This window comes from Pezoporus wallicus, unplaced genomic scaffold (assembly GCF_028554395.1).
Source record: "Pezoporus wallicus isolate ANWC-B61680 ecotype Strahan unplaced genomic scaffold, APGP_CSIRO_Pwel_v1 contig_1583, whole genome shotgun sequence".
NCBI classification, from domain to species: Eukaryota; Metazoa; Chordata; class Aves; order Psittaciformes; family Psittacidae; genus Pezoporus; species Pezoporus wallicus.
The window spans coordinates 552517-578897 of record NW_026637266.1 but is presented as its reverse complement, the minus strand read 5'-3'; the positions used below and the strand labels follow the sequence as shown (position 1 = coordinate 578897).

At 38.2% G+C, this 26381-nt stretch overlaps 2 protein-coding genes across 2 annotated transcripts; both read left to right on the top strand.

The window, feature by feature from the left end:
• Positions 1-358: 358 nt before the first annotated feature.
• On the top strand, positions 359-11297 carry RRH (retinal pigment epithelium-derived rhodopsin homolog). Its single transcript, XM_057404545.1, has 7 exons — positions 359-590; positions 4667-4857; positions 6379-6478; positions 7187-7340; positions 7690-7858; positions 9899-10077; positions 10980-11297. Exons 1-7 carry the CDS (start codon positions 485-487, stop codon positions 11083-11085), a joined length of 1005 nt encoding a protein of 334 aa, XP_057260528.1. The 5' UTR covers positions 359-484; the 3' UTR covers positions 11086-11297.
• A 624-nt stretch (positions 11298-11921) lies between these two features.
• On the top strand, positions 11922-24772 carry LRIT3 (leucine rich repeat, Ig-like and transmembrane domains 3). Its single transcript, XM_057404535.1, has 4 exons — positions 11922-12688; positions 13932-14410; positions 22385-22690; positions 23645-24772. The coding sequence occupies exons 1-4, from the start codon at positions 12573-12575 to the stop codon at positions 24745-24747; spliced, it is 2004 nt and encodes a 667-aa protein (XP_057260518.1). The 5' UTR covers positions 11922-12572; the 3' UTR covers positions 24748-24772.
• The last annotated feature ends 1609 nt before the right edge of the window (positions 24773-26381 follow it).

The following is a 26381-nucleotide window of genomic DNA, read 5'->3' as shown; positions in this document are numbered from 1 at the left end:
AGTCAACATCGTGTCTTTATGTTGTGCTGTGGTTTTGTGTATTCACTGTGATGATGGGAGTTAATTCCAAGGCAGGCTGACAACCAACTAACCTGATTCAGCTTTTGTTGAGGTTTCTGAAGCATTGCACAAGAGGTTTGAAGGAAAAAGTTTGGGAGCATGTGACAGTTAATCTCTTTAGCAGTAAGAATGAAGTTTAAGCATACTGTTGGAAACACACTCAGGTCTGTGCTGCTCTTTGTTTTAATTAACAATCTCCTGCATAGATTGGGAGTGTAAATGTACTTGCACTTTAGTCCAATTAAATTGTGCTTGGAGGCTGTCAATGGCGGGGGAGGAACTCCCTCCTACTCTCCCCCCCCCTTTTTTTAATTGTTCAGTGAGTCTGTTGAATAGTGAAAGAATTTCCCTGGCAGGGTTTTGTAGTGTTTCGTCGTCTTGATGAATTATTGCAGCGGGTAGGCGACAGTCTCTTTTGTTCAAAATGCATTGGAATGATTCATCCAATTCCTCAGAGAGTGACAATGAAGCTCATTCAGCCTTTACGCAGACTGAGCACAACGTAGTTGCAGCTTACTTAATCACAGCAGGTATGGGTATTGGCAAATAGTCGCATAACTGTTTAAAATACAACTGTAGTTCTGAATGTTCATTTTGTATAGTAACAGAGATGGTGTTTCATTTTGTATTGCACAAATGTCTGATGACTCTTCTCCATAGTTTACTGACGTGTTAGCAGGCTGACTGAAGTGTGCAGAAACATCTAAGTTTTCTGCTCTATATTTGAAGGTAGCATTGTGTGTTGAAAAATATATTTTGTTGATATGTAATTATAGAAGAGAGTAAGAATTAATTTCTGCCAGCTTGCAAAAGGGATAAAAATAGGACATAGCTGTCACATCTTGCATTTTTCTGTGATGTGCTTGAAGCTATCTTGAGATTTCTCCTGGGCCACATGTTTGTAGTAATATATGTGTAGTCTGAGCATGTGAGCGGGTGTCTGTTAGGGGGATGTAAGGGGAAGGGTTGGAATGTGACTTAGAGGGAGGGAGCTGGCCATTAATCACAGAAGAGGAGACTCTGGTTGCAGCTGTATTTTTCACCAATGACACATGTTAGAAAAAGCACACTGAAGGGCTTGACATCGTGTTCATTCCCTGTGACTGCAATGGCCTTTGGCTAAACTTGAATAATTACGTTTGACCCCCCCCCCCCCCCCCTTCTCCTTGAAAACTTTCTCATTGTTATAATCATAACTGCTTCAGTAATGCTTTTTTTTGAGCATTGAGAGCTATAGCAATGAAATATCAATGTGACCAAAACCTGAAACTTACTGTCTTTAAAAATAGGCTTTCTATATCTTTATTATGGAAAATCAGATCAGTTTATAAATACTTTTTTTTTTTTTCCCCACAGGCTTTACCATACATTTTCTATGCTATTATTAGCTTTTAAAATACATTAAAATATTAATGGACTTTAAGTTTATATGAAATAGTATTGTGGATGGTCTCATTTTATTTAGCATATCTATTTGAAGTGGTATCAAAGTGATGTTCTGGTTAAAGGCTATTTTCGAATGCAAAGGCAATAATTTATTTCAGATTTTTAGAGAAATTGCTAGAACAATTACACAGAATAAGTAGACTTGTTATGAAGCTGTAGAGATGAATTATGGTAATGTATTGGAAGGCTAGATACACTCTGCAGTACTACAACAGTATTTGCAGGTAACTGGATCTATTATGTGCTGCAGATACGTATGATATTTGTTATATTTTTAATTTAAATTGGTTAGATTGTATGCAACAAGGTGGTCTTTTCAGATAGCTATCTTTTTAGATAGCTTGGTGTTAGGGATCAAAGCTATCATAGGTGATCAATGGGAAGAGCTAGAATCAACCCAGATCTTCTTCCTTAATCTTACAAGGAAATTAAATGTCTTTAAAAAAGCAAACAAAAAGTTGCATTGCTTTTCGTTTATTTGTTTTCCTCTTATAATTGCAGGAGCCTAGTAACTCGCCTGTAGGCTTTACTTAGCTTTCTTAATGAGGAATCTTTTTGACAGTAAGATCTATAACATCTTTGAAAGTATGATTAATTGCATTGCAAATGCCTTACTACCACAGATCTCACCTCTGGAAAATTTAAGCTGTGTTAGTAAACAGATATCTAAGAATAAGAATAAAGCACAGGTACAGTGCTCATCATCATGTTGCTTTTTAGAAGGTTTGAATTCTTCTGCAAATAATTGCTTCGTTTTCTGAGAGTGAAGTAATTGTTGAGTATTGCACTCTACAGTGGCTAGTGTATTAATTCTAGCGATGACCACAAGGATACTCAGGCTGCAGGAAGCAATACTACTTCATGGACATCTTTCATCTTACAATGGTGAAATGCTCTGGTATCATTTTAAAAATGCAAAGTAAATTGTGTTATACACAGACCTAACCTTCATTGTTTTGATGCTGCTACATGTGCCTTGCTTAACTTTAAGGCTTTTATTTACATTTGTTCTGCCTTTCATTTTCATTGCTTCCCTGGGAAGGAGGAAAGTAAATTCTTCTGCTCTTGATCAGGTTATGAGGCTTTTATCTTCAACTTCATAAAGCTACAAGGTTTATTTAAAGAAATGTGGGAATAGTTGTCTAACCCTAAGATGCTTCACAGGCCAAGTGGCAGCATCTACATGTTGTATCAGAATCACATGAGTTTGTCCCAGCTGATGATTTCAGGCTACTGAAAGTCTTGGGCTTGATCTGCACTCCTTACCCTCTAAGACTGGGCTCTGAGGCACAGGACTTAACTGCGTCTAGCAGGATCTTTCCTTCCCCCTGAGGATACAAGTTTATAGCCCTGTTGTATTTCTGATTTCATTCTTGGTAGCTGTAATATCTGTTAAAGCATGCCTCATAGGGAGCCTGTGCTGTTTTATAAAGTGGTAGTTCTATTTTGTGAGATGACATACTACCTGTCAACTTGAAAGCTGACAGAACTGGCACTGCAAGTGCTTTTACTGTGTGTTGGTTTCAGATCAGATCCCCAGCTCCTTGCTTTTTTGCATTTTAGGGCCTCATAGCATCACCCTCCTGAAATGTGTGACTATATGAATATGACAGCTGATGACATCTATGTGGCTATGCACCTCCAGCATCGTCTGTAATGTAAAGTTGCACTAGGCAGGAGACTTGCACTTGAGAGCAGACATGCTTGGTGTTTAGAGAATGGAAAGAGAGGCAACCAAGTATTAGTTACATTTTTGCTACATTTAATTTAAGTTACAGAATCTGTTGTGAGAATTTCTGTGATGTAGGAGATTGGTATTGGTTAATGCAATGTTGCAGTAAAACTCGCTGTGTGAGTTTCAGGTATAATAAAAAGGGTACATATTTATAGGAATGAAATTGAGAAATTCCATTTAAAGGATGAAGAATTGGTGTTGTCCTTATTGTCTGTTATCTAAAGAATCATCTTTGTTACATTTTTATGTATGTTACAGAAGGCTTTCATTTTGCCCTTTTGCATACCTGTCATGTCTCGCTGAACATAGTGGTTCAGATGGTACTTCTGATGTGTATTTGACCCTAGGAATGCCTTAGTTCAATGCACTGGGGTGTGTGCTGTTATTTATAAATCTATTTATTGTGTTCCTGTGGACTGCCAAGGATGGAGCCCACAGGACTTCCTATGCTTTAAAAGAATTTTCATGCTTTGAAGGAATTGTCTTCAAAATTCAGCTGTACAGCTGAAGTACTTGAAACTGATTCTTGCCTTCAGGTTTTCTAACCTTGCTGATTTGAGGTTGTTTGAACTGCAGCATGTTTGTTAGTCTGCATATAAACTGATGTTAGGGATTTTTAACTCTGTGCTGCACCATTGACAGTGACAGAGGTGAAAGAACATTGTATAATACTTACAAACCTTACTGCCCTTTCCACAGAGGCATGTCACAAAAGCTAAAGTGTGTGTGTCAGTTTTTTGGCGGAGTCAATAGAGAAGCAGAAATCCCATCAGTGAAGGTGATGGCCAGCAAGCTGGAGCAGGATGGGAAGTGACTGTGAAAGAAGATGAGTCTGCTTTTGGAAGTCTACATTCAGTATGACAGCCTCAAGCTCCTTACAGAATTATGCCTCCAGTCTGTGATGATGAAAACTACAGTGTTTTGATTCATAGGTGAAACTTCTTAAATAAAAATTAAAAACAAACAAACAAATCCCACAAAACAACCCCCCTGAAAAACTTTAAGGGTCATTTCCATGGATAACATGTTGTGTGTTAGACTTTTAACAAAATAATTCCACTTGTTCATTTAAGGTGCCCAGGCTATACAAATATTTGTAAGTTTAGGATTTGGTTCAGTGACACTGTAACAGCTATGTCAAACTACGCGATCTGAACAACTCACAGACTCCTGTTATTTACAAGTTATTTTTTTCATGGCTGTGTTTGCTTGAACATGTTGGAATTCTCCATTTTATTGATAAGAGCGTAAGTGGAAAAGTTTTTCTCTGCTTGTCGGGCGTCTGTCTTCTTCACAAAATTGCACTTGACTGAAATTACCATTTGTTTAGGACATAGATACTCCAACAGGCTATATTTTCTTCTGCATGTATATTACTGGCTGGTGGGTACCTTTGGTAAAGTTTCCCTTTTTCTGTTTTTACAGGAGTGGTAAGCATTTTCAGTAATATTGTTGTTTTGGGCATCTTTGTTAAATACAAAGAGCTTCGGACAGCAACCAATGCAATAATTATCAACTTGGCTTTTACTGACATTGGTGTTAGTGGCATTGGTTACCCCATGTCTGCTGCCTCAGACCTGCATGGAAGCTGGAAATTTGGATATACTGGATGCCAGGTATTGCAATTAATTCAGAGAGAAAGTTTTGAGCACTTAAAAGCAAACTGAGAAATAAGCAGTAGCTCAACCTCGCATTAGTTCTTTCGAGATAGGATGGACATGCAAAGTTTGACGTTAGACCTGAAGCTGATGTTCTGTCATGTCAACAATGTCTGGATATAGGATTTTGCATGTGATTTTCAAAGTGTAACATTGTATTTATCAACTAGAGATTTGAAAATAGCTTTAAGAAGACTTGGGAAACAAAATCCTCAAATGAAGAAGGTTATAGTAACACATGCACATTTGATGACTTATTTGATAATGAAAAGACTTTGGATGTGACTACAGTTTTGATTATGAGTTTGACAGATCTTAATGAGTTCTGCTTGGCCAATACATGTTCTTTCGGATTGCTCTATTACGATATCCAAAATGAAGGTCTGCAAGGCTAAGGCTAAGATTTAGCTTAGTTTTAATAGCTGTCTATTTTTAAAAATAGTCTGACTGAAAAATTATACTTCCATAGCAGAAACATAGTGCCCTTTGCTCTGAACTGTGATTTAAATCTCAAGTGTCCATGAAAATAGGTAGTAATATAAAGGTGTATACTGAAAATGTGACTCAAGAAAAACATTAGCAGCAATACACATTTCAGACCTTTATATAATGGATATTTATAATAATCAGAGTTCACTTGCCTGACTTATTTCAAGTTCAAAATTCAGTTACTGTTTGACAGGAAGCCTCACTTAACATCTTTGTACTTAGGCTATCCTGTAGCGGGTTGAAGTTGATGTGAAATCTCAGTACCAATGGTTTGGAGTTCACTTGACACGCAGCTCCCATCAATCTAAACCAAATGAATCCTGTGAACTGAGATGGTTGAATGTCATAACCACTGTTGGTATGTAATCTGGCACAGGGTGCTATGTTTCTTGGGTGCCAGTGCTAACACAGCCTTCCCAGTCTTCCTTCCTGATCTCACTGCCCATGGGATGAGGGGGCAGATGCATTTAGAGCATGTTGGGATTGCAGCATCTGTCACTCTGTGCAGCAGATCTGACACATGTAAAAATGGAGTCTGATGGGGAAAGTCAGTGTACCACATCTGTGAAATAAGTGGAAAGAGTGACAATTCAGGATCTCACATTTGCTAAAGCCATAACCTTTTTGATGAATCAAATGCTGTTCAGATTTCCTTCAACTTATACCAAAACCACGAATTGAACCCCTTCAACCTCCAGACTCTGAATCTCAAAATTTACTTACTGAAGTATGGTGTTTTTTTTCTTTTTAGACTGCTGTTTTTAGGATTTCTGATGCACACACGAGCAGGTTGCTTTTGAAACATTTAATTTCAAATGAGCCGTCTCCAAATTGCCTTCACTGATTTAGTTCTTTCAGTACCTTGCTTATGAAAGAGAACACAGCCTGAATGTAATGTATTAGTGCCTTCGATTCAGTCCACGAATTTGTGCTTGTACATTTGACAGATTTCTCAGAAAATGCTTTTTTGTTTCTGTGTTTTAATTTCAGATCTATGCTGCATTAAATATCTTTTTTGGGATGGCGAGTATTGGTTTGCTCACTGTTGTTGCAGTTGATCGTTACTTGACAATCTGCAGGCCTGATATAGGTACTGTACTTATGGTAAAAAAAAAGTTCACTGTTGAACTTCTGTGAAATAATAGTCAAACTGTTTTCTCATAAATGATTCCATAATTACAGTGCTAGGCATAATTTGAATTTACAGCATGATCCTGCAGTACTTGGTTAAGTAAATTATCTAGTTGGCATGAATAATACTGCTGGAGAAATGAATTTTTCACAATTAGGCTCTTATTCTGTTTATAAGTTGTATTTTCGTGGTTGTTTGCGGTCTTTGGAGGACAGTATCTATATACAGAAGCACATGAAAAGCCTCCAGCTGTGGGAGGTTTTGAAGCAGGTGTTTGCTTCTGCTGTTGTGTTAGCACTGAGCTGTACGTTTTTCTCTCCTCTCTGTTACAGCCATATTGTCAATACAGACATATTGTCACAGTTAATTCCTGCCCCTGCAGTCCTGCAAGTGTGTACTTGAACGCACTGTTGCATAATAAACTTTTTGACATGGGGTTAGGATCAGGTATTGCCTGTATGATGTGAGTTGGAGTGGATGATGGTATTTAGGTGGTGTTACAGGTTCAGCAGTATGAAATGATATACTGCAGTGTTTGGGAGTGTAGGCCTTTGAAAGGAACATTATTCATCTAGTATGTGCTTGCTGGAAGTCACTTGTTGCAGTTCAACTCTGGAAAGAAGCAATAGATGACAGCGGTTTGTGATTGTATGTGTTTGGCCACAGGGAGAAGAATGACTGCCCGTAGCTATGCCACTCTAATCCTTGCTGCTTGGATAAATGCAGTCTTCTGGGCTTCCATGCCTACTGTAGGCTGGGCTAGCTATGCCCCGGATCCGACTGGAGCAACATGCACAGTAAATTGGAGGAAAAATGATGCGTAAGATTTCCCTTCACACTTTCTTTTCAGTTTGCTGTCTCATTGAAGGCTAAGCTTATTTAATTCACCACCCTCTGAGTATAACTTCTGTCAGAAGTATGAAGTGTAGTTTATAATAATAATTTTAAAAATATGGAAATAATATAGAGCAAGTCTAGAAAAAATACAGGAATTGAGCTGTGCTTGAAAACTGCAAGATTTGTAGGTGCTAATAAGAAAATTAAAGCTAAAGAAAGTTTTCCTAATTCTTTAAAAGCTTGTTTTAGAATTTCAAAATATCAAAATCTTTAGTAACTTTTACTGAATGGCTATTTGTAAGTTACTGTGTTTTGTTTTTCTGTTTTATCAGGTCCTTTGTTTCCTACACAATGAGTGTAATTGCTGTTAATTTTGTTGTACCCTTAACAGTCATGTTTTACTGTTACTACAATGTTTCCCGGGCAATGAAACAATATGCCAGGAGTAACTGCTTGGAAAGCATCAACATAGACTGGTCTGACCAAGTAGATGTGACAAAGGTATAGTAAATTAGGGCATGTTTTATTTTAAGCATGTTCTTTAGCATTAAATCTTGGGGCCAAAGGAACATTGCAGCCTTTTAAGCATTTCTGTTTCCTACATTTCCCCTTTTCCTTTTGTACTAAATATAACTGAAATTCAGCCTAGGTGAAAACTCTTGGCTTGACTTATAACACTATATTCTTTACTTTTGGCCTAATACTCTTTCCAGATGAATAGCTACTTTGAAGCCTGGGAACAATCTGAATTTTCCTTGCCTCTACCATTCTGTCAGTACACAGAAATATACCTCAGAGGTGTCCATCCTAGGAGGACTTTTACTCTTTGTGTCTGTAGAGTCCTTAGGCTTTCTGCTAAGTAGGTAGGGGTGTCTGGTCTGAAATGGACTAGTCAACTCTGATTTGAACTCGTGGGCTAGAAATAGAATTACATTTCCAAGCTCCCAAAATGTGTGATTCTGATCCCTTGTACTTTTCAGTCTGTTAAGCTTATCTCTTATGTAAACAGTAGCAAATACCAGTTATGGCATAAAATGATATATTCTTCCTGGAAGGTTGACATTCTTTTAACGTCTAAAAGTCCTTTAGAAAGCTTGAAGCTCACTAGCTCCTTTGATTTTGTGTAAAGATATGATTTATAGCTGGACATGATAAGTGAGAGAGAATTGGGCAGACAAGTATGTACCTATGCTTTTGAATTACTTATCAATGCAAACTTAACATTCCTTGGAAAACTTTATCATTGCTAAATTGTGAAAAATAGTACTTTTACCTACAAATAATAATCTAACCATTTTGCTCTTCTTAAAAACTTCCACAATGCTTAAAGCTGAGGATTCAGGTATGAATTTAGGCTCATATTTGTGAAGAAAATATATTTTTGCTGTTTTGCAGTTGAAGATACCAAGTTATATTTTGGAAAAAAAATAAAAGGATTGAATCTTTGGAGTTTCTTTTTTGGAACTGGACTGCTTGCTTTTTCAACAGCTGGCATCTTTAAGCTTCTTTACATTATTATTGATATGTGTGACATTTGTATGTAAACAGGAATCTTCTGTGGAAAGAGTCGCTCTGTTTATTGGTTGTGCTCTAGAAGAGCTCATACAAAGTAGCCATTTACTTCTTGTTTCTCATTTTGTTCATCACAGAAGGACTAAGGCTATAGGTAAACAACACTAGGGAATCCTATACATACAAAGAGCCCTGCAGGTTTGTCTGTTTATTTAGTGATTCGTTTTGTCCTCTTGATTAGTTTGACATTTTCATTCCAGTTTCAGTTACTGGTTCATGTCCCTGACAAAAACCAAAGAGGTCTGCCCCAGCTGATTCCTCTCCTAACCTTCCACTACCCTTATTTTTTCGCAGTTCATTTCTAGCTGTGGTGTGGAGTCTTCTGGGTTATGAGCCCCACGTGCCCGCACTGTTCTCTCTGACAGGCAGGCAGAGAAGAGGTAACTGCTCAGATAGCTGCTCAGCGTGATGCTTGAACATGGCTATCATACTTCATTAAATCAGACACTTCTGGGTTCCATAAGTATATGGACTGAGCCTTTGTATCCAAGAACATTTACTTTCTTTAATTTTACTGTACCACAGTTAAACCTTATTAAACAGTTTTATTTATTAACATCTTTATGAAATATTTGGTTTAGATTTTACTCTCTGTTCATATTTTTTATTTGTAATAATGTCCTAAAGTGACCTGTTATGGTGGTCTTAATTCATGTGTGAAGTCATCTCTGGCCATTGAAACTTCTACTGGAGAGATTTAGCATGATAAATAGTGCTGACTGTGAAGGAAGATTGTACATAATGAAGTCACAACATGCCAAAATACATGATGGTGTGATGTGCTATTAAATCCCCAAAGTGAGATTTCATTATGACCTGTCAAAATTTGTCAGGTGTGCTTGTTTACATGTTGCTATTTGGGTCTGCATAGCCCTGTTTTCACAAAGGTGCATGTGCCTTTGAGGTTAGGTTATAAGGCCTTTATCTTCAGGTAATACTGGTTATGAGTCTGTTCCTCTTCTTTTACAGATGTCTGTTGTGATGATTGTAATGTTCTTGGTGGCATGGTCTCCATATTCTATTGTGTGTCTGTGGTCTTCCTTTGGAAACCCAAAGAAAATTTCTCCTGCAATGGCCATCATAGCTCCTTTATTTGCAAAATCTTCCACATTTTATAATCCCTGCATTTACGTCATTGCAAACAAAAAGTAAGTGCTCCCAATTTAATACCACTCTACTTGATGATTTTAGCTAATCATAAAACTATAGTAGGTTCATCTGAAAAATATGATTAGCAAAGAGGTCAAAGGATAAATCACTGATGATTTAACAAAGATGACCTTTCGGACAGGAAACCCTAAAAGAAATTGTTTTGATCATCATAAGAATATACTAAATTGATAAAGATTTTTGAAAACACATCAACACAGCTTTTGTAAGACAGTTTTGAAAGTCCCTTTGTGGCTTCTCAAAGGGACTTATGGATTTTGGGTTGCATCAGCAGTAAACTGGCTTTAATAACTGTGGCCAAAATGTGTGGCGGCTTAGTGACATATAAATTCTGTAGATTTCTTTGCTTGATTTGGGATGTGTCATATTCTGACTGATTAGGATGGATTGACACCGTTAAAGTAAATAAGCTAGACCTATTCATCTGTTTTGAGCAAGCATATCAAATGCTCTAACCAAGCCAATGCCTCTGACTGAGAACTGGGTTTTGCAAGGAAGCATCCTTCCTTTCTCTACCACCAATCTAGAAGCAGAGCCCGTGATCTCTGTCTAGGTGAACTTACCTGATCCTGCTGAAAAAATCCATCTAATTTTTTTCACCATTCTGTAAGTTCATCTTTGTCATGGCTATACCCTGTCCTGGGATAAGCAAAACCTGCTGTGATGCCTGTTGTAGAAGAAACTTAACTGAGTTAAGTTCATGTACATGGAATTGAAAAAGACTTGGGTCCTCTCAAATTCCAAATACACCATTTTTTTATTAAGTAAGGTTTACTGAAGTTGAAAACTGTTGTAATACTGAAGGTAGCTTACCCAGTGTTTCTTGGTGTTTGGTTCTCCAGCTAATGATCTTTCTGTTTTCCCTTTCTTGCCTTTGCAGGTTTCGGAGGGCAATCTTGGCAATGGTGCGATGTCAGACAAGACAAGAGATAACCATAAACAACGCCTTGCCCATGAGTGTATCACAAAGTGCACTGACGTCGTAGAACTCATGTCATTTGCATGCATGAGTTAAATGGAAAGGAGTGAAATCTCAGTTAAAGCTAATTAATCTTTTGAAAGATTAATCTTTTGGAATAATTATCTGCCCCAGACAGCTGTTTCTGTTAATCACAATAATCTGTTTAGATAGGTTAAGAAGGCAAAACGACAAAACCCATTAAGACTTTAGGTTTTGAGAATGGGGTTTATTGGCCCAATATGTCTGTCCCAAACAAAAAAGGGGTAGTGATCACTGACTCTTACAGTGTGGACAACGTGACACAGGGCAAGGAGAACCTAAATCCGGAAGTGCTTAAATTCAGTAACATGGATTTTGCACCTCTAATTCCTTTCATGAATTACTTTTTCTCATCTTCCCTTGAAAGTTTTCCAGACTTAAAATATTCTGGATTCTCCCTGTGTGAATATATTTCTATAGAAGGTGTCCATGTTGGTATGCTTTGCAGAGTTCTGTTTCTGTGAATATATTAGCAAAATATCTAGCCAAACCCAATAGCACCTGTTACCAGCTCTTAGGAATTTTAAGGAGTTTTTGGATATTTTAACGTATTTTTAAAGTTTTTTGCTCACACAACCAAATGAATTTGTAGGAAAGACAGCTTTTGTTTTTAGTAATAGTAACAGAAACTATTTAGTAATAGTGCTTGTGACTGCACAGCAAATACTGAAAATGAGACAAACTGTACCCTCAATCTTGACATGTGGGAAGCATATAAAACTGAATAAATATTTATAGTTATTTCTCATAATTTCTAAATCAATCTCATGGTCATATAGGTCTGTTGTGTAGTTTTCAAAAAATACCTTTGGTGAGGTGATTTATTCAGGATGGAAAAGATGACTGTGTATACATCTATTTATGAATGCTAGTATATGCACTCTTGATGATACTCAGAATTTTAGAATAAATATCTTCTGTTATTGCGTATGCATGAATATGAAGTTTGCCTTTGCATTGTGTAACTTATTCACATGGGTGGGTTGTTTTGTTTTTGTCAAAAAAAGCCTGTTTTTACAGGATTTTTTTATGTACTCTGGAATCTATCTCTGGCTTCCTATTCATTTGCAATTTTCAGTATTAAAGAAAATGCCATGCAATAACCTCATGCTGTACTAGATTTCCTTCAGGAACCTTGGAACGTTTTATGGACAGTAACTAATGCATTGCCTCTTAGGAGCAAAGAAGCATTTTATTACATGCTAACTTTGCAAGCTATCTATTAAAATAGCCTTGAAACATGCTGGATATGCCTGGAAACAGTGTGTTGTTCTAACAGAATAAAGAATGAACTGGCTTAACTGATCCATTTCAGGATACATTTGAAGGTTAAGCAACTACAGATCTCAGTTAATCTGATGTAATCTGCTGTTACTAAATGGATGTCTGCATTCACATTCATAGCACACTGCACATGAGTGCCTAGGAATGAAGTTTTAATTTTTTCCATATCAGTTCTGCTGGGGAGAAGTCATGTATCTATTTGTTTATTTCTACCTCCTAATGACCTTTCTTGAAGAACTGCATGGTTTTTGTCCTTCACAATGCACTTGCGTTTACCATGGCAGAAGCGATGGCACTGGAGCAAGGTATATGTTTTATTCTTTGTCGTACAAGGCAATTTATAAGGAAAAGGGATGAAGAAATTGGAAATAACATTCTCATACGTTGCAAATTGGTTCTAGCATAGTTGAAATAAAGGCATCTTTTATGCCGGTGTTGTACAGCTAGAAGCATTCCTGAATAGGAACAGATGGTGATTATGGCTCTGTACTTTTCAAACAGCTACTTTAAATCTTCAGGTCTTGCAGAAGGCAATTTCTTTCTGCTCCATGATTTTCCTACTATTGTAATGTCCTTTCTATTTTCAGAAACTAATTGTCTACTGTAAGGTAATTCTGGTTTAAATAAATACAGTAGTTTCTTCTTTTTTAATCTACGGGAAAATCATATGATTTTTTGGAACTGTAGAGGTTAATTTGAAGTTTGATAATCTGGGTATTGTCATATCAGTTTTGGGAGATACAGTTTCTCATTGCTATTTGTCACAATATACCCAGTATAAAGCTGCATGAGGAGAAAGTAAAATAAAGAAAAAAATATAGAAAAAAGGAGGACAACATTAGATGTCGTCTTATTGAGGGGAGGGAAATCTTAAAGCTAATGAGTGCAAACAACTTATTCCACAGAAATGGAAGCAAACTGATTCTTGAAAATGCTGAGAGATCCCATTTCAATAAAATCAGTGGGAGCAGAAAGTTCTTAGCACCTCTAAAAAGCAGGAAATTTTTTTTCAGACAACAGAAAGAAGGCTAGAAAGCTCTCCTTTAGAGAAATATGTTAACATTTTCATTTTTCAGTCTGTTCTGAAAGGTAAATATAGACAAATACTTTGAATCTTCATCATGCAGAAAAAAATAGAAATTAGTAATCCAAATGTCTGAATTTTAGTAACACAAATGGCATGCAGTTCCCACTTGAGATACATGCATGCATTATTCCTTATACAGTGGCTTCTGTTTTTCAGTTGTCAATAGAACAGATGACAGAGGATGGTGCTTATATGCTTTATAATAAAGCAAATTAAACTTCACATGAAAGTATTTTGTGGTTTTTCTTTTTTTTAATATATTTAGAAACTCCCTATTTTCCTTTTTGATTTTTAAATGCAGAGGGCTGCTCTTGAGCTGACATTCTTTATTCTTCTAGTAGTGTTGCAGAAAGTAATAGTATCTGCATTTAAATCTAAAATGCAAATTTCTGGTAAAGAAATGTCAATATCTTTCTCCTTTTTCTCCCCTATTTTTTTTGTGTCTTTCTTCCTGATGCTAGGTCTGTACTCTGTAATGATCCTGACATGTATGAGATCCCCGTAAATGTTCCTGTGGATACTGTAAAACTTCGTATAGAGAAAACTGTCATACGAAGGATTCCAACTGAAGCCTTTTACTACCTAGTAGATCTCAAATACCTGTGGGTAACTTACAACTGCGTGGCAAACATTGATATCAGCAGTTTCTATAACCTGAAACAACTGCATGAGCTACGGCTGGATGGTAATCTGCTCTCGACGTTCCCTTGGGAATCACTGGCAGAGATGCCCAACCTACGGACTCTTGATTTACACAATAATAAAGTAACCAGCATTCCTGCTGATGCTGGCCGGTACCTAAAAAACCTCACCTACCTGGATATATCCAGCAACAAGCTAACCACCTTGCCATCAGACTTGATGGACATTTGGCCCCCCTTCTCAGAATCTGTCCTGTCTAAGAGCAGAGGCAGTCTTGCGACCCAGAGAGTCATTTTGGGTATGTTAAACAGCTTGTCTCATTCCTTATTAAAATGTACCTAAATGTTAAGTTGAAAGTGAGAGCAGGTAGGGGACCAGCCTGGGATTTGGGAGAGTGGGTTTTATCCGGGTCAGTCCTCTGGTTTGCTCAGTGATTCTTTATTTGTTTATTTCTTGTTGGTGGAAAACTATAAAATGAAGATAGTGATCTCGATGCATGTTGTTATCTCAAGGTTATAAAATTAAAGTAAAATCTATGAGATTCTGGTCTACCAGAATACAGGCCTTATGGAGCGCTCGATATCCATAGAAATGTAGAACTTCCAGAAATTGAGTTTTGGATGACATTTCCCTCATCACTGTATGTGGTGGCAACTGCAAGCATATCCATTTGCAACTATTTTTTCCATTGGCTCACAAGCCAAGCAAGTAGCTAGAGTTGATGCTCATATGAAGCATGTCCCGAGACACAGTGCTGCAGACAATGTTGGCAGCTCAAAAGGGGGTGGCTCTGCTGTCCCTGTGATTCCTGTTGACCTTGCATTGCTTTAAATTAAACCCTATATTTTTCCCAAATTTTCATGTTAATATGAGAGAGAGAATAGGAATCTGATCCCTACAACTTCACAGCACTTTTTATAGTGTTGAAGGTACTTTTATAGTATTTAAGGTATGTGTTTAAGAATAGTTTGTCCAGACTGATTTTTTTTCATACTTTTATTCCATCTCTCCAGTATACCATCACATCAGTTCTGTTTGTGACTTTGTGCTGTATCTTATTCTAAGTAACCCCATTCTCTTCTGCAGCCTCAGAACATGGCTGGAAAAGATCTATCAATAGTGTTCTCTTCTGTCACTGTTTGTGCATAAGTGGATGTTTTGATGGTTTTGTAGTGTAGCAGGAGGAAGGGAGGAAAGCCAGCTGTGTCTCTCTCTACTGGAGCAGTTTTACACCCACTGGTAAAGATCTGCCCAACATTGTACTGCCCAGTATTTCCAGTCTCTTGATCTAATCCCCACTATTCAGTGTCCAGTTGTTCAGCTGCTTTGTTTCACAGCAGAATCTGCAATTTAAAACTCTTATTCAGGGGAGATTGTAGAGAAGTAGCTTCACAGATGCAAGCAGGCTGAATGAGTTTCACACATGAATGGTAACTATAGGTTTGCAGCATTAATAGGATCTTCATCTATTCAGGATTAAAAGAAAAAGCTGTAAAAGTGTATCCAACTCAGTACTCTTTTCCCTGCCCCCATACTAAAGGCAGTGAAGTAGGAGCTGACTGTGCTAGATCTAATTCTCCTGATGATCTCATGTGGGAGTCCCTTGTCTTACAAAGCCCTCACTGCTTAAAAACCAAAACAGCCAACCAACTAAGAAACCCAAAATACCAAAAAGCTTCAAACCCACACAGTCTTTTCTCTTTCCCTTCCCCCCTTGACAACCATCTTCAGGCTTTGTTGGTGCAGGTAGTTTGCCAGCGTCCTCTAGTCCTGGCAAGCCTTCTTGTGCCAACATTGAGTCCCCTAGAGACTTGGAATGTGATGTTGGATCATTTTCACTTATGAACTACAGCCGGGTTTGAATACAGATCTCCAGAGGGGTTCAAAGAATGCCTTGCTTCTCTTTTTATAATGGTACGTGCTGAGGTAGGCTCTGTGAAGTTTTTAAAGATTTCGATCTAAGGATGTAAAATGCCAGTTAGTACTTTCATTGTGTTGGGTAAATATACCTTAGGTAAGCTGTGAGTTATTAGCTGAATTTTCTTTCATTGACATCATATAGCCTTCTGATGAATACATTCCAATGAAGACAGGCAGTGATTGCTGTATAAGAAACTCACTGGTGAATAAGAAAACATCCCCTTCCTCTGGAGATTAAAAAGTGCAGTACTTTTTGTGTCATGGGTTATTTTGACAAGCTGACTTAGTCTCCACTGAGTGTTAGTTTTATTATATTACTGGAGCTTGCAAAGTGGTAGTTATACCACTCCCACTCACTGCCAGGAGCTCATCCTTAGGTTGCTGTTGATGGACCACTACAAAGCAGTTGTTTTTCAGGAATGAATGGCTGACAGAAACTATCAGGCTAGAAAGATGACTTAGGAGTTGAGATGTCTCTGTAATGCTCCAACCATAGGAGATGTCAGAACAGGAGAAAGATGTGTTCTTCTAACACCTCTTCTGTCTCTACCAGGATTGCTGAAGCCCAAAGGAGGAGAAATGTAACCCATAAATATTCTCCTCTGAGGCAAGAGATAAGGATCACAAAGGTATGTGATCAGGTAGGATTTCAAAAAGGCCATCCTGTAGCCTGCTGGAATGCAGATCCAGATAAAATGAACTGTTCTGGTTAGATCAGTGTTGTTCTTAAGGCCTGTGGCCTGACCTTTCCGGAGCTTCTCTGGTAACCTCCAGTGCTTATCTATGAGGACAGTGAGAAAGTTTCTCTTAATATATAACCTCAATCTCCCTTACTGGAAACTAAGCTGATTACCTCTTGTCCTACATAAGATGAACATACAGAAAAACTAATGACCATCTCTTATAGAAGTAACCTTTCATACGTTTTCCTTCCCCATTTGCTGCCTTAACTAATCACACCATTTCTTTTTTTGTTTTGATTTGTTTTTTGTTTTGTGTGGTTTTGTTGTTGGTTTTGCTTGTTGGGTTACCCCTTCCTCCTCTTTTTACCGTAGTTACTGGTTGCCTTTGGACTCCTTTGGGTTTTTAAAAGAAGGGTTTCTTTAAAATGTAATAGCCACAATTGCAGACTTTGATGCTCAAGAGTGTCCTATGTGCTCCAGCTCTTCTCTGTAGGAGCACTCAGCCTAGCCTATGTACCTGCCTGGAATAGTATGCAACCAGAGGTCTGCTAGAAGCTGGAACCCAGAGTAAATAAATGCTGGTTTTGTCTTGTCAGGAAGACAGCAGCCCAATTCAACTTAGTGTAAGCAGTTACTACTTGAGCTGGCTTCTCTCCTAGTTCTGTCAAAGCAAGAGCCCGAACTCACGTGTTCGTGCATACATATTTTCTGACACCAGGAAGCAATTTTGTCTTCAGTATCTTGACTGAGCATCAAGAAGGTTGCATGTAAGAGAAAGCTCAGGTTTCCCATGTTTACTTCAAGGGTTCTTGGGGGGAGCCATAGACTACTTCTGCCAGGGGACTGGCATGTTAGCATCTCTTTATTTCAATTCATAACTGTACTTAGGGTTTTGGCTTTTTTTATTACCTCTCACTATATGATTTTCCTCTGTGGACACTATCCTAAATGAAAAAGGGTCAGGGAATGATTCCTGGTCCTATGGCCAAATGGCTCACTCTGGCTGTCATCCACACAATTTAGGGCCAGCTCTCTGTTAAACTGACTGGCTGTTCTACACTGTTCTCTGTGGGTCCTAAGAGATGCTTAAGAGACCCTAAAATGTAACTGTGGAGGTGGGGATGTGTTTTCTTCAGTTCAAGCTGCCAGAAATAATTAAGAATTGTATTGCAACCCATAGAATGTTGTACGCCTGATACTTATGCAGGATAGTTTGGAGGGGCAAAGCCTGATGCACTTACAACATGGGGAAGAATGGGATAGAGAGACCTGTCTTTAGTGTGGTCTCATCCACAGCCTTTCAGGGAGCAATCCCTGAAGTGTGAATTGCCTCAGGAGCCACAAATGACTTTGTCTTGGAAACTGCCCTTTTGAACAGTTCAAAACAAAGCTGTGGAGTGAGCTGACAACTAAACTGTGGAAATGATTGAATGACCAGTGTGTGAGCTCATCTGGCCCTCTCTTAGTTACCTCTGGAGCTATAGCCTAATACTTTGATCCAAATCACAGCTAAGTTTGAGCATTGGCTGCTGTACAGAGTGAAATTTCTGGCACGAATGATGGCAGTGGCATTTTCCATATGGAAAATTGTATCTAGTGGGTTGCTGAGAGGAACAGAGGAATCCAGTATTTGATAGAGTGGCAGTTAGATGAGATCTTGCTTCTGCTATATGTAGAGGTGCCAAAAATTTGAATGCTGCAGGTCCATCAGGCTCCCAGCTGTTATGCTGGGCCATTGGGTAGATGCTTCTTTTCCTGAAACTACTCCCTAGCAATTACTGTGTATAGGACGCACTGGGCACAGTGCGGGAAGTGGGCTTTGCTGTTTTGGAACCTTGGATCAAAAATCTTGTAGCTTCAGTTGGAAGAGAGCCTTGTGTAAGTTGTCCCAAGCTGTGGTGAATATATCCACCAGCCCAGAACTTGAATATTTAATATACTGTCATTTTACAGCAAGTGAAAAACAGTAAATTATACAAGTTAAGGCCTGAGAATGGTTACTGATTTACAAAGGAAATTTCACTCACATCTATTTTGAATGCTAAAGTCCATATTGACACAGCATGGGGAAACCCTCCTTATTGGGAAGACTGCAAAAATGTGCATGCACAGACTCATGTGTACACATATTTGGCATTGTACGTGCAAACATATGTATAATTGTGTGAGAGTAAGTTTAAAGTATGCTATATCTAGAATATAGAAAGGCTTTTAGAGCAGTTTATGGTCCCCTAAAATACACTGCATTGGTTACATTGCAATGCATAAGTATTTATCAGTGTGTATTGTGCCTTGGTTAGTACTTAGGTCAACAAGTTACTTTAATATTTCTAGAAAAGAATCCAGGGTTTCTAAAGACTTGCTGTTCCATCAGATGCACATGTCATTGGAGACTTAGCATTATTTTTATTTTCTCTTCTTAGGAAATTATTTTCCAGCAGGAATTCCATCTTATTCCTTTTTTAAAGCTCCCCATTTTTTGCGGTTTCTTTTTTCTTTTTTTTTTCCTCCTTTTTCTTTTTACTCCTTTTTTTTCTTTCCCGTTTTTTTCACTTATTTCCTTTATTCTTTAATGTGTTTGTTGTCGCTTTTATCACCTTTTAAACACAAGTTGTTATAGCTCAGAATGCCCTTTGTAGTTTGGAAACTAGGTTTACATTTCTATTTATGTTCTCTTCAATAGCTAACTGAGGTATAATCAAATTCAGTGTTTTTTCCTTGCTCCCAACTCAGTAGTGTTTTCATCTTTCCATTTTGGAAATTCACATGACTTGATGACTTACAGTGGCTGTGCAAGTTTACTAAAGATAGTGTGGATACTGTCAGATATTGGTAAGACACAGACAAATAGAAGGAATGAGCCGTGGAGGCAAGGAAGGAACTCCTACAGTATATATTATATTTATTTTTATGGGTCCTGTTTATTTAGGCAGTTCCACTGGGAAGCATAATGGATGGGGGAGATAAGGTGACTAACTGAAGTAATGCTTTCTTTGCATTAAAGCATGGAATTACAGTCTTCTGTGACTACAGTCCTCCTCTGAAGCTGAAACCAGTCCTTTGGAATGATCTGAGGTGGTCAGACCTGTGTCCTGGACTGAACTAAACACTCATCCAGTCTAAGGACTATGCATCTTTACTTCATCATTGTTTCAATTTTGTCATTTTTTGACACTTACTGTTAACAACTTTGGGTCTTCTTTAGGACACTGGGAGAATATGAAAGCCATGTACTTATATATGTTAGGAAAAATTTCTTCACTTAAAGGGTTGTCAGGCACCGGAGCAGGCTGCCCAGGGAAGTGGTTGAATTGCTCTTCCTGGGGGTATTTAAAAGATGTGTAGTTGTGGCACATAGGGATGTAGTTTAGTGATGAACTTGGCATTGTCAGGTTTATGGTTGGATTCAATCTTAAAAGTCTTTTCCATCTTAAATGATTCTATTTGAAAGGCCTTTGACGGCTGAGAGTGGTGTTAGAAACAGTAATAAACACCATCCTTTCTGGTAGTAAATCTTGTACGATGAGGAATCATTGCAGAAGAAATACCTTCAGTAACATTTAATGTAAGGGAGAATCTGCTGCCTGGTATGTGGGATGGGAGCCCTTACTGATGCTGCAAATCTATCCTGATTAATGCTGTGGACCTAGAGCACCTGCCCTGCCTCCTACTTGTAGCACAGCTACTCCGTGCTTCTGTCCTCTGGCTAGCACAGAGATTATGCTGGGAGTTCACTTGCATTTTAGCAGCATTTTGCTATGGACTAACTCTGGTAGTTGAGGGCTGATTTCAAGGGGATCCCTCTTACACCTTAGGGGAATTTAATTTTCAAATACTCATATAGTCTCTTTCTTACTGCAGTGAGAAAAATTGACACCTTATATGTGAGAATGCAAAAAAAAACCCCAAACCCAGGAATATTGTCTCTAACTACAAACTAAAGCTTCCCTAATTTAAAAGATGAGCACAAATAGTTACATACATGTGTTTAATTGGCAGAATTTTTATTTTATAGCAACCACAAGCAGCTGATGCCCAGACATATGGAAAACATTTGGATGGTATCTCTTATGCTTGTGAGTATAGGTGTGAAGTTCACAGGGAAAAAAAATATATATATTTTGGAGGGTTCTTTTTGTTTCTTGGTGGTTTTTTTTTTCCTTTCTTCTTTGTTTTTTGCTTTTAAGACAAGCAGTTGCTAATACAGTTTCCTTGATTTCTCCTTCCCTGTTCCTTCAGGCAGTAAGTAGCAAATGTAAAATCCCTTCTGTCTGCAAGGGGTGAAATTGGATTGTGATGTCAAAGTTACGGAGTCTCTTCAGGTCAAGTCTTGTTTTAAAGAGCAGGGATTAATTGGGGTTTACCACAGTTTTAACCAATCACTGTCATTGTGCTTAAAATAACCTAATCTTGATCAGGTGACAAAAGGAAGCAGTTGTTAATTATTCGTGTATTCTTTCCTCTACAGGTTTCATCCAGGAAAAGAAAAAGCAGAATTTTTTCATTAGTTGTTTCTATAATTCCTAAAAATACACAGTAAAAAGGAACAATATTAGCAGGTGCTTCAGTTCTATTTTTCTTTTAACATTGGTTTAATTGATATGACCAGTCTGTTGCATTCATCAGTAATTTCAACAGCAAGGAGTTCTTGGGCACTGTCCCTTATTTCAGACTGTAAGTTCTGCTTATTGTTAATACTTGGGAAAAAGAAAAAGGTATGCTCAAATGTATAAGTCAAATGAGAAAATATTTGATCTTGTGAGTGATATGCTACGTTGTGTTTTGCCTGGTGAAGCTGCTGTTGCTCTATGAAGGTCAACACAATGGAGCAATCAATACCAGCTGAGGATTTAAACTGGTATGCTTCAGAAATGGCTACTCTCTTTCACCATAGTAGGTTCACCAAGGGAGAGAAGCCTCACAATCAAAGACTTTTGAATTAAGAAGCAAACGTTATAGCCTTTAATAGAAGAGATAGTGTTCTTGCATGCCATTATAAAAGCATTGTAGTCATCAGCTTTTTCAAGGTCCTTCCCATTTTCTACTCTTCTGCTATTCTTTTTGAATGCATTTCAGAGGTTGTCCTAAGTTGAAGTTGGATTTCTAAGAATATTGGTACAGTTCAAAGCCAGATAAAAATTTGATTGGCCTAAAGCTTTTTCTCCTTAGCCTTTATTTTTTTTTTTCAAGGGACAGAGATGTTGGTGTAAAGCTATAACCTCTTAAACCATTGAAAAAAGAAGATCAAATTATAAGAGCCCAAAGGACTCAGAGCAGAAGAGAGTGATGAGATGCAATAGCCCTGACAAGCTATCATTCCAGAAGGCACAGGCTTAAGACATCTTTTCAATGTATTTTTTTTTCCTAGGTAAATATCAAAGCAAAACACAGGTAGTGCCTGTATCTATTATACTTCTGTGAACTTCTGTGAAGAAAAAGTTTAGCTTAATAAACATTCATACTGTTCTTCCTCACCTCTGCAAAGTCTCCCCCACCCATCAGCCAAACAAACAAAAAAACCCAACGAACTAAAACTCAGAATAGGTCCATGGTTCTCCTTGCTTGTACTTGGTGGTAGGCACGCATCATATTGTAATCACAATATTCATATATTGCCTGACAGCATTATTTTTTCTTTCTTCCTTTCCCCTCTTCCCTCCCTGCTTCAGGTTTGCAGGACAACCCATGGTTTTGTGATTGTCGCATTTCAAAGCTAATTGAATTTTCCAAAATTGTGGACAACTCAGTTGTACTTCTTGATCCATTGGTTTCATGTAGTGGACCTGAGAGCCTGGCGGGAATCCTGTTCCAGAGGGCTGAGCTAGAGCAGTGTCTTAAACCATCTGTAATGACATCAGCTACGAAGATCACTTCCCCACTGGGAAGCAACGTTCTGCTACGCTGTGATGCGACTGGGTACCCAACACCGCAGCTTACTTGGACTAGGTCAGACAATATACCAGTGAACTACACAGGTATAATTCCTCTTTTATAGGACATGGGAAAGCCTGAAATTGAGGGTTGCCTGTGCTTTGAGATCGTTATAATGAGTAACAATGGACCAGATATTGCACCAAGCTGGCAATTGTAGCCAGCAACTGCTGTTAGGAAATTCTTTGTTGAGGTTTGGTCTGAACAGGTCCAACAGACTGTTCTGATTCTGGATGTGGTTTGTAATAAGAACAATGTTCATGAAGGGGGGAAACGGGTGAAGCAGGGGAAGGGTAAAGGAAAAGGGAGGCTGGGACAGTTGTGTGTGCTCCAGCACCTCAGTGTCTTTCTTGTAGTGAGGGGCCCAAAACGGAACACATTAGCCTCACCAATGCTGAGTAAAGGGGGACAGTATTTTCTATGTTATTTTCAAATGTTTGCTGTTTATTTGCAACACCCATTTTGAATACTTGATATAATTCTAGCTACTGTCATAGATATTTGTGCAGTAACTTAAATACAAAAATGTTTATTGCTAATGCCAAGCAGTTCACAGTTATCTTAAATCACAAGTCTGAAGAAGGTAATAGCCTGAATTACTGAAATATCTTAAGACAAAGGTCATTTCCAAAAATGTTTTAAATGGCTAGTGCGTTCAGTGTCACTTCAAGTCACTGATACTTGTATTTCCTAGTCACATAGCAGCTTTAAGATATTTGATTTCTCTTCATGTGGTTTTGCTTTACTCAGTGAAATTGCAAATTCTATTCTAAGTCCTCCACATATTCAGTTCCATTTTGACTGAAGCTGAGCACTTTTTCTGCAATGATATAATATGGCAGGGACTTCCATAGTTTGTGTGTGTGGCTTGTTTTTTTTTTTAAGTTTAATACATGTGATTCTTCCTGGCAGAGATAAGGGAAGAAGCAGTCTAATAATGTTTCCTTTCTCTTTACCTACCCTTTTTATAATGTTTTACTCTTTGCATTTTTCTATAGTAATCCAAGAAACACCTGGAGAGGGTGTCAGATGGTCCATAATGAGCTTGACAGGGATTTCATACAAGGATGCAGGAGAATACAGATGTAAAGCCAAGAACTTAGCAGGAATGGCAGAAGCTGCTGTCACTGTCACAGTGATTGGTGTAGTTACTACAACTGTGTCACCACAGAAGTATGGAAGGAAACAAGAGGCACAGAGACAGAATACCACTCAGGATGAATCGAAGCAGGAACCTGAGAGGAAAACCACACCTCTTCCCACCACACCAACCACCACAGCACTGGTTAGCACTGAAGTATCAACAAGCATCAGGTTTACTGACAAGAAGCAATCCAGGCCCATGTCTGATGGAAAGAAAAATTCAAAGGCAGTGACAAGTGGAATCAAAAAGCAGACTGGGGACCCAAGCAAGAAAAGTGAGGAGACAAAGCAGACCGGGGAGATAGGCAAGAAAGGCGAGGAGACTTCATTGAATGCAGCAAGTACGGCTGAGCAAAATGTCACCGTAAAGAATCTAAGAGTGATCAGTGAAACTGATGAAAGAGTGACCTTAACTTGGAAAACTGTCAATGCCACAAGCAGCTCTGCAGTGACCGTGTTATACTCAAAGTACGGTGAGAAAGATATGTTGCCTCTGAGCACTGATTCTAGCAAAAACAAAGTCACAATTGATGGTTTGCAGCCTAGTACTCAATATATGGCATGTGTCTCACCCAAAGGAGTGCCACCTACAAAAGAGCAGTGCATTATTTTCTCCACTGATAGGTTAAATAATGAAAGCAGCTCTCAGTTTTCAATTCTGATATTGGCCAGCAGTGCAGCATGTGTGGTTGTTTTACCTGTGATATTTTTCTTACTCTACAAACTTTTAAAACTTCGTATGAAACCAAAAACTGCAAAGGAAGCTGACCTTGCAAGAGAGTCCTATGTGAAATTTGAAACACTCTCTCTGAAACCTCGAACAGTGTGTGCAAGAGAACAGCTCTGGGCACGAAGGTACACAGATGAGTCGGAAAGGCTTCTCCTCTGTTCTAGGTCAAGCATGGATTCTCAAATGACTTTCAAAAGTGAAGGCTCTAGGTCTGAGTATCTGTGTTGAACATGGGTGAGGGTGGAGGAGATGGTATGTAAAATTAATCCAAAATGATGATACTGCATTTGGAAGCAGGTTGGTGCTAGGTGGTGGTCAGAATCTATTATGTGATGTAGTACAGTCTCCTTGATGGGTAGGGTGGTGGGTAGGAAGGAGAATAGAAGAAAAATGTTGCCTGATTATTTATTCTTTTTTTACATTTGTGACTTTGGATGTGAAGGAATGATGTTCTTCAAAAGAAAAATACAGCATGAAATGGTTGCGCGGTTGAAGATCATCTATTTTTTTGTTTTCATTAAAACACCATTCTGTTTTCTCTTCTCTTGTTTTACTGTATGATGTGCTAGTTGCCTGTATCAGACATTAATCACAACCTTCATAAAAACGAAGGAGCTTCTTTAGTATTCTGAAGCTCAGGCAAGATATCATTATGAGTAACTCTGGGGGCTGTAGTAGATATTAAGAATGTTAATTTACATCAAATATCTTATTGCAAAATCTCAGCCTTAGAATTTACTTGGATGCATATGTGTGTATACCTCATTTTCAGAAATCTCTCTACAGGAAATCGTTAATCACTAGTGTAAGATTAAATTCTGCCTGCTGGAATGCTGGAGAGCTTTTCTTGTAAAATACAGGTTGGCAAGAGAGAAACATTTTGTCAAAAACCCTCTGACATAAACTTATGGCAGAAAATGAACACGCTGAAAAATCTCCATCTACATGATGGTGCTCAGCAGTCAGGATTAATAGACTGAGCGTTTGAGACCATGGGAGCTGTAGTAAGGAAGCAGGTGAGATGTTTAAAAGCACAAAATTAGCTCACCTACATATGATTTTAGAATTAAGCTTGGTGTTCCTTTCTGTGTTACAAGTATGTGTGGTTAAAAGGTACTCTTTCTTCTTTTTCTAAGAATAATTTTAATTGCAGTAAAAATGTTTTCTGATTTCTGGGTGGAAAAGTTTTGATTTGGCAGTTTTTGTTGGAATTTGGGATTTTTTGGGAAAGCAGATTTTTCTTGTGTTAAAACCGAGGTTCATCTGACAAGCAGGTTATGATAAACTAAAGTTCTAGCTGGATCTGAAGTGTGGCAATATTTGCCTTCTCTTTTCCATATAGATATTGTAGGCAGTAGCCACTAGTTGCTGCTGAAGGTGTTTCCAATTAAAAACACCGTGCTTGCCCTTAATGCGAGGAATTGTTTTAACATATATTTTTTAATTTGTGGAGAATATTTGATTTCGGGGCAGGAAACTTGAATCTGGAGTTCAAAAGTGCCATCACCTGACTTGTAGGTGGTACATCAATACATAGGAGTGAAGTGGTACAAACCTCACTTATGACAGCTCACTTGCAAATATGAATAAAACCTTTTGGTTTGACTAATCCTTGCGGGGAATTGGCACGTCCTAACATTAGAAATTACTCTCTATGACCACATGTGCTATCAGTATATCAAGGAAAAAATGTATTATAAAGGGCATGTTCTTTCGAGTAAACATGCGATACATTATTTTTTCCACAGCTCTTAAGACATGCATCTGTACCTCATGTCAAATCAGCAAATCTGCTGGGAATTTCAAAAGGATTTGGTGCAAAGGCCAAATCACACAATAAATATATGTGCCCTGCATCACCC

Excerpts from the sequence above, each read along its gene's own strand:
- RRH (XM_057404545.1), top strand. The coding sequence starts at position 485 with ATGCATTGGAATGATTCATCCAATTCCTCAGAGAGTGACAATGAAGCT. Across the intron at positions 7,859-9,898 it reads ACCAAGTAGATGTGACAAAG|ATGTCTGTTGTGATGATTGT; the intron begins GTATAGTAAATT and ends CTTCTTTTACAG. Across the intron at positions 10,078-10,979 it reads TACGTCATTGCAAACAAAAA|GTTTCGGAGGGCAATCTTGG; the intron begins GTAAGTGCTCCC and ends TTGCCTTTGCAG.
- LRIT3 (XM_057404535.1), top strand. The coding sequence starts at position 12,573 with ATGTATCTATTTGTTTATTTCTACCTCCTAATGACCTTTCTTGAAGAA. Across the intron at positions 12,689-13,931 it reads AGCGATGGCACTGGAGCAAG|GTCTGTACTCTGTAATGATC; the intron begins GTATATGTTTTA and ends TCCTGATGCTAG. Across the intron at positions 22,691-23,644 it reads TATACCAGTGAACTACACAG|TAATCCAAGAAACACCTGGA; the intron begins GTATAATTCCTC and ends ATTTTTCTATAG.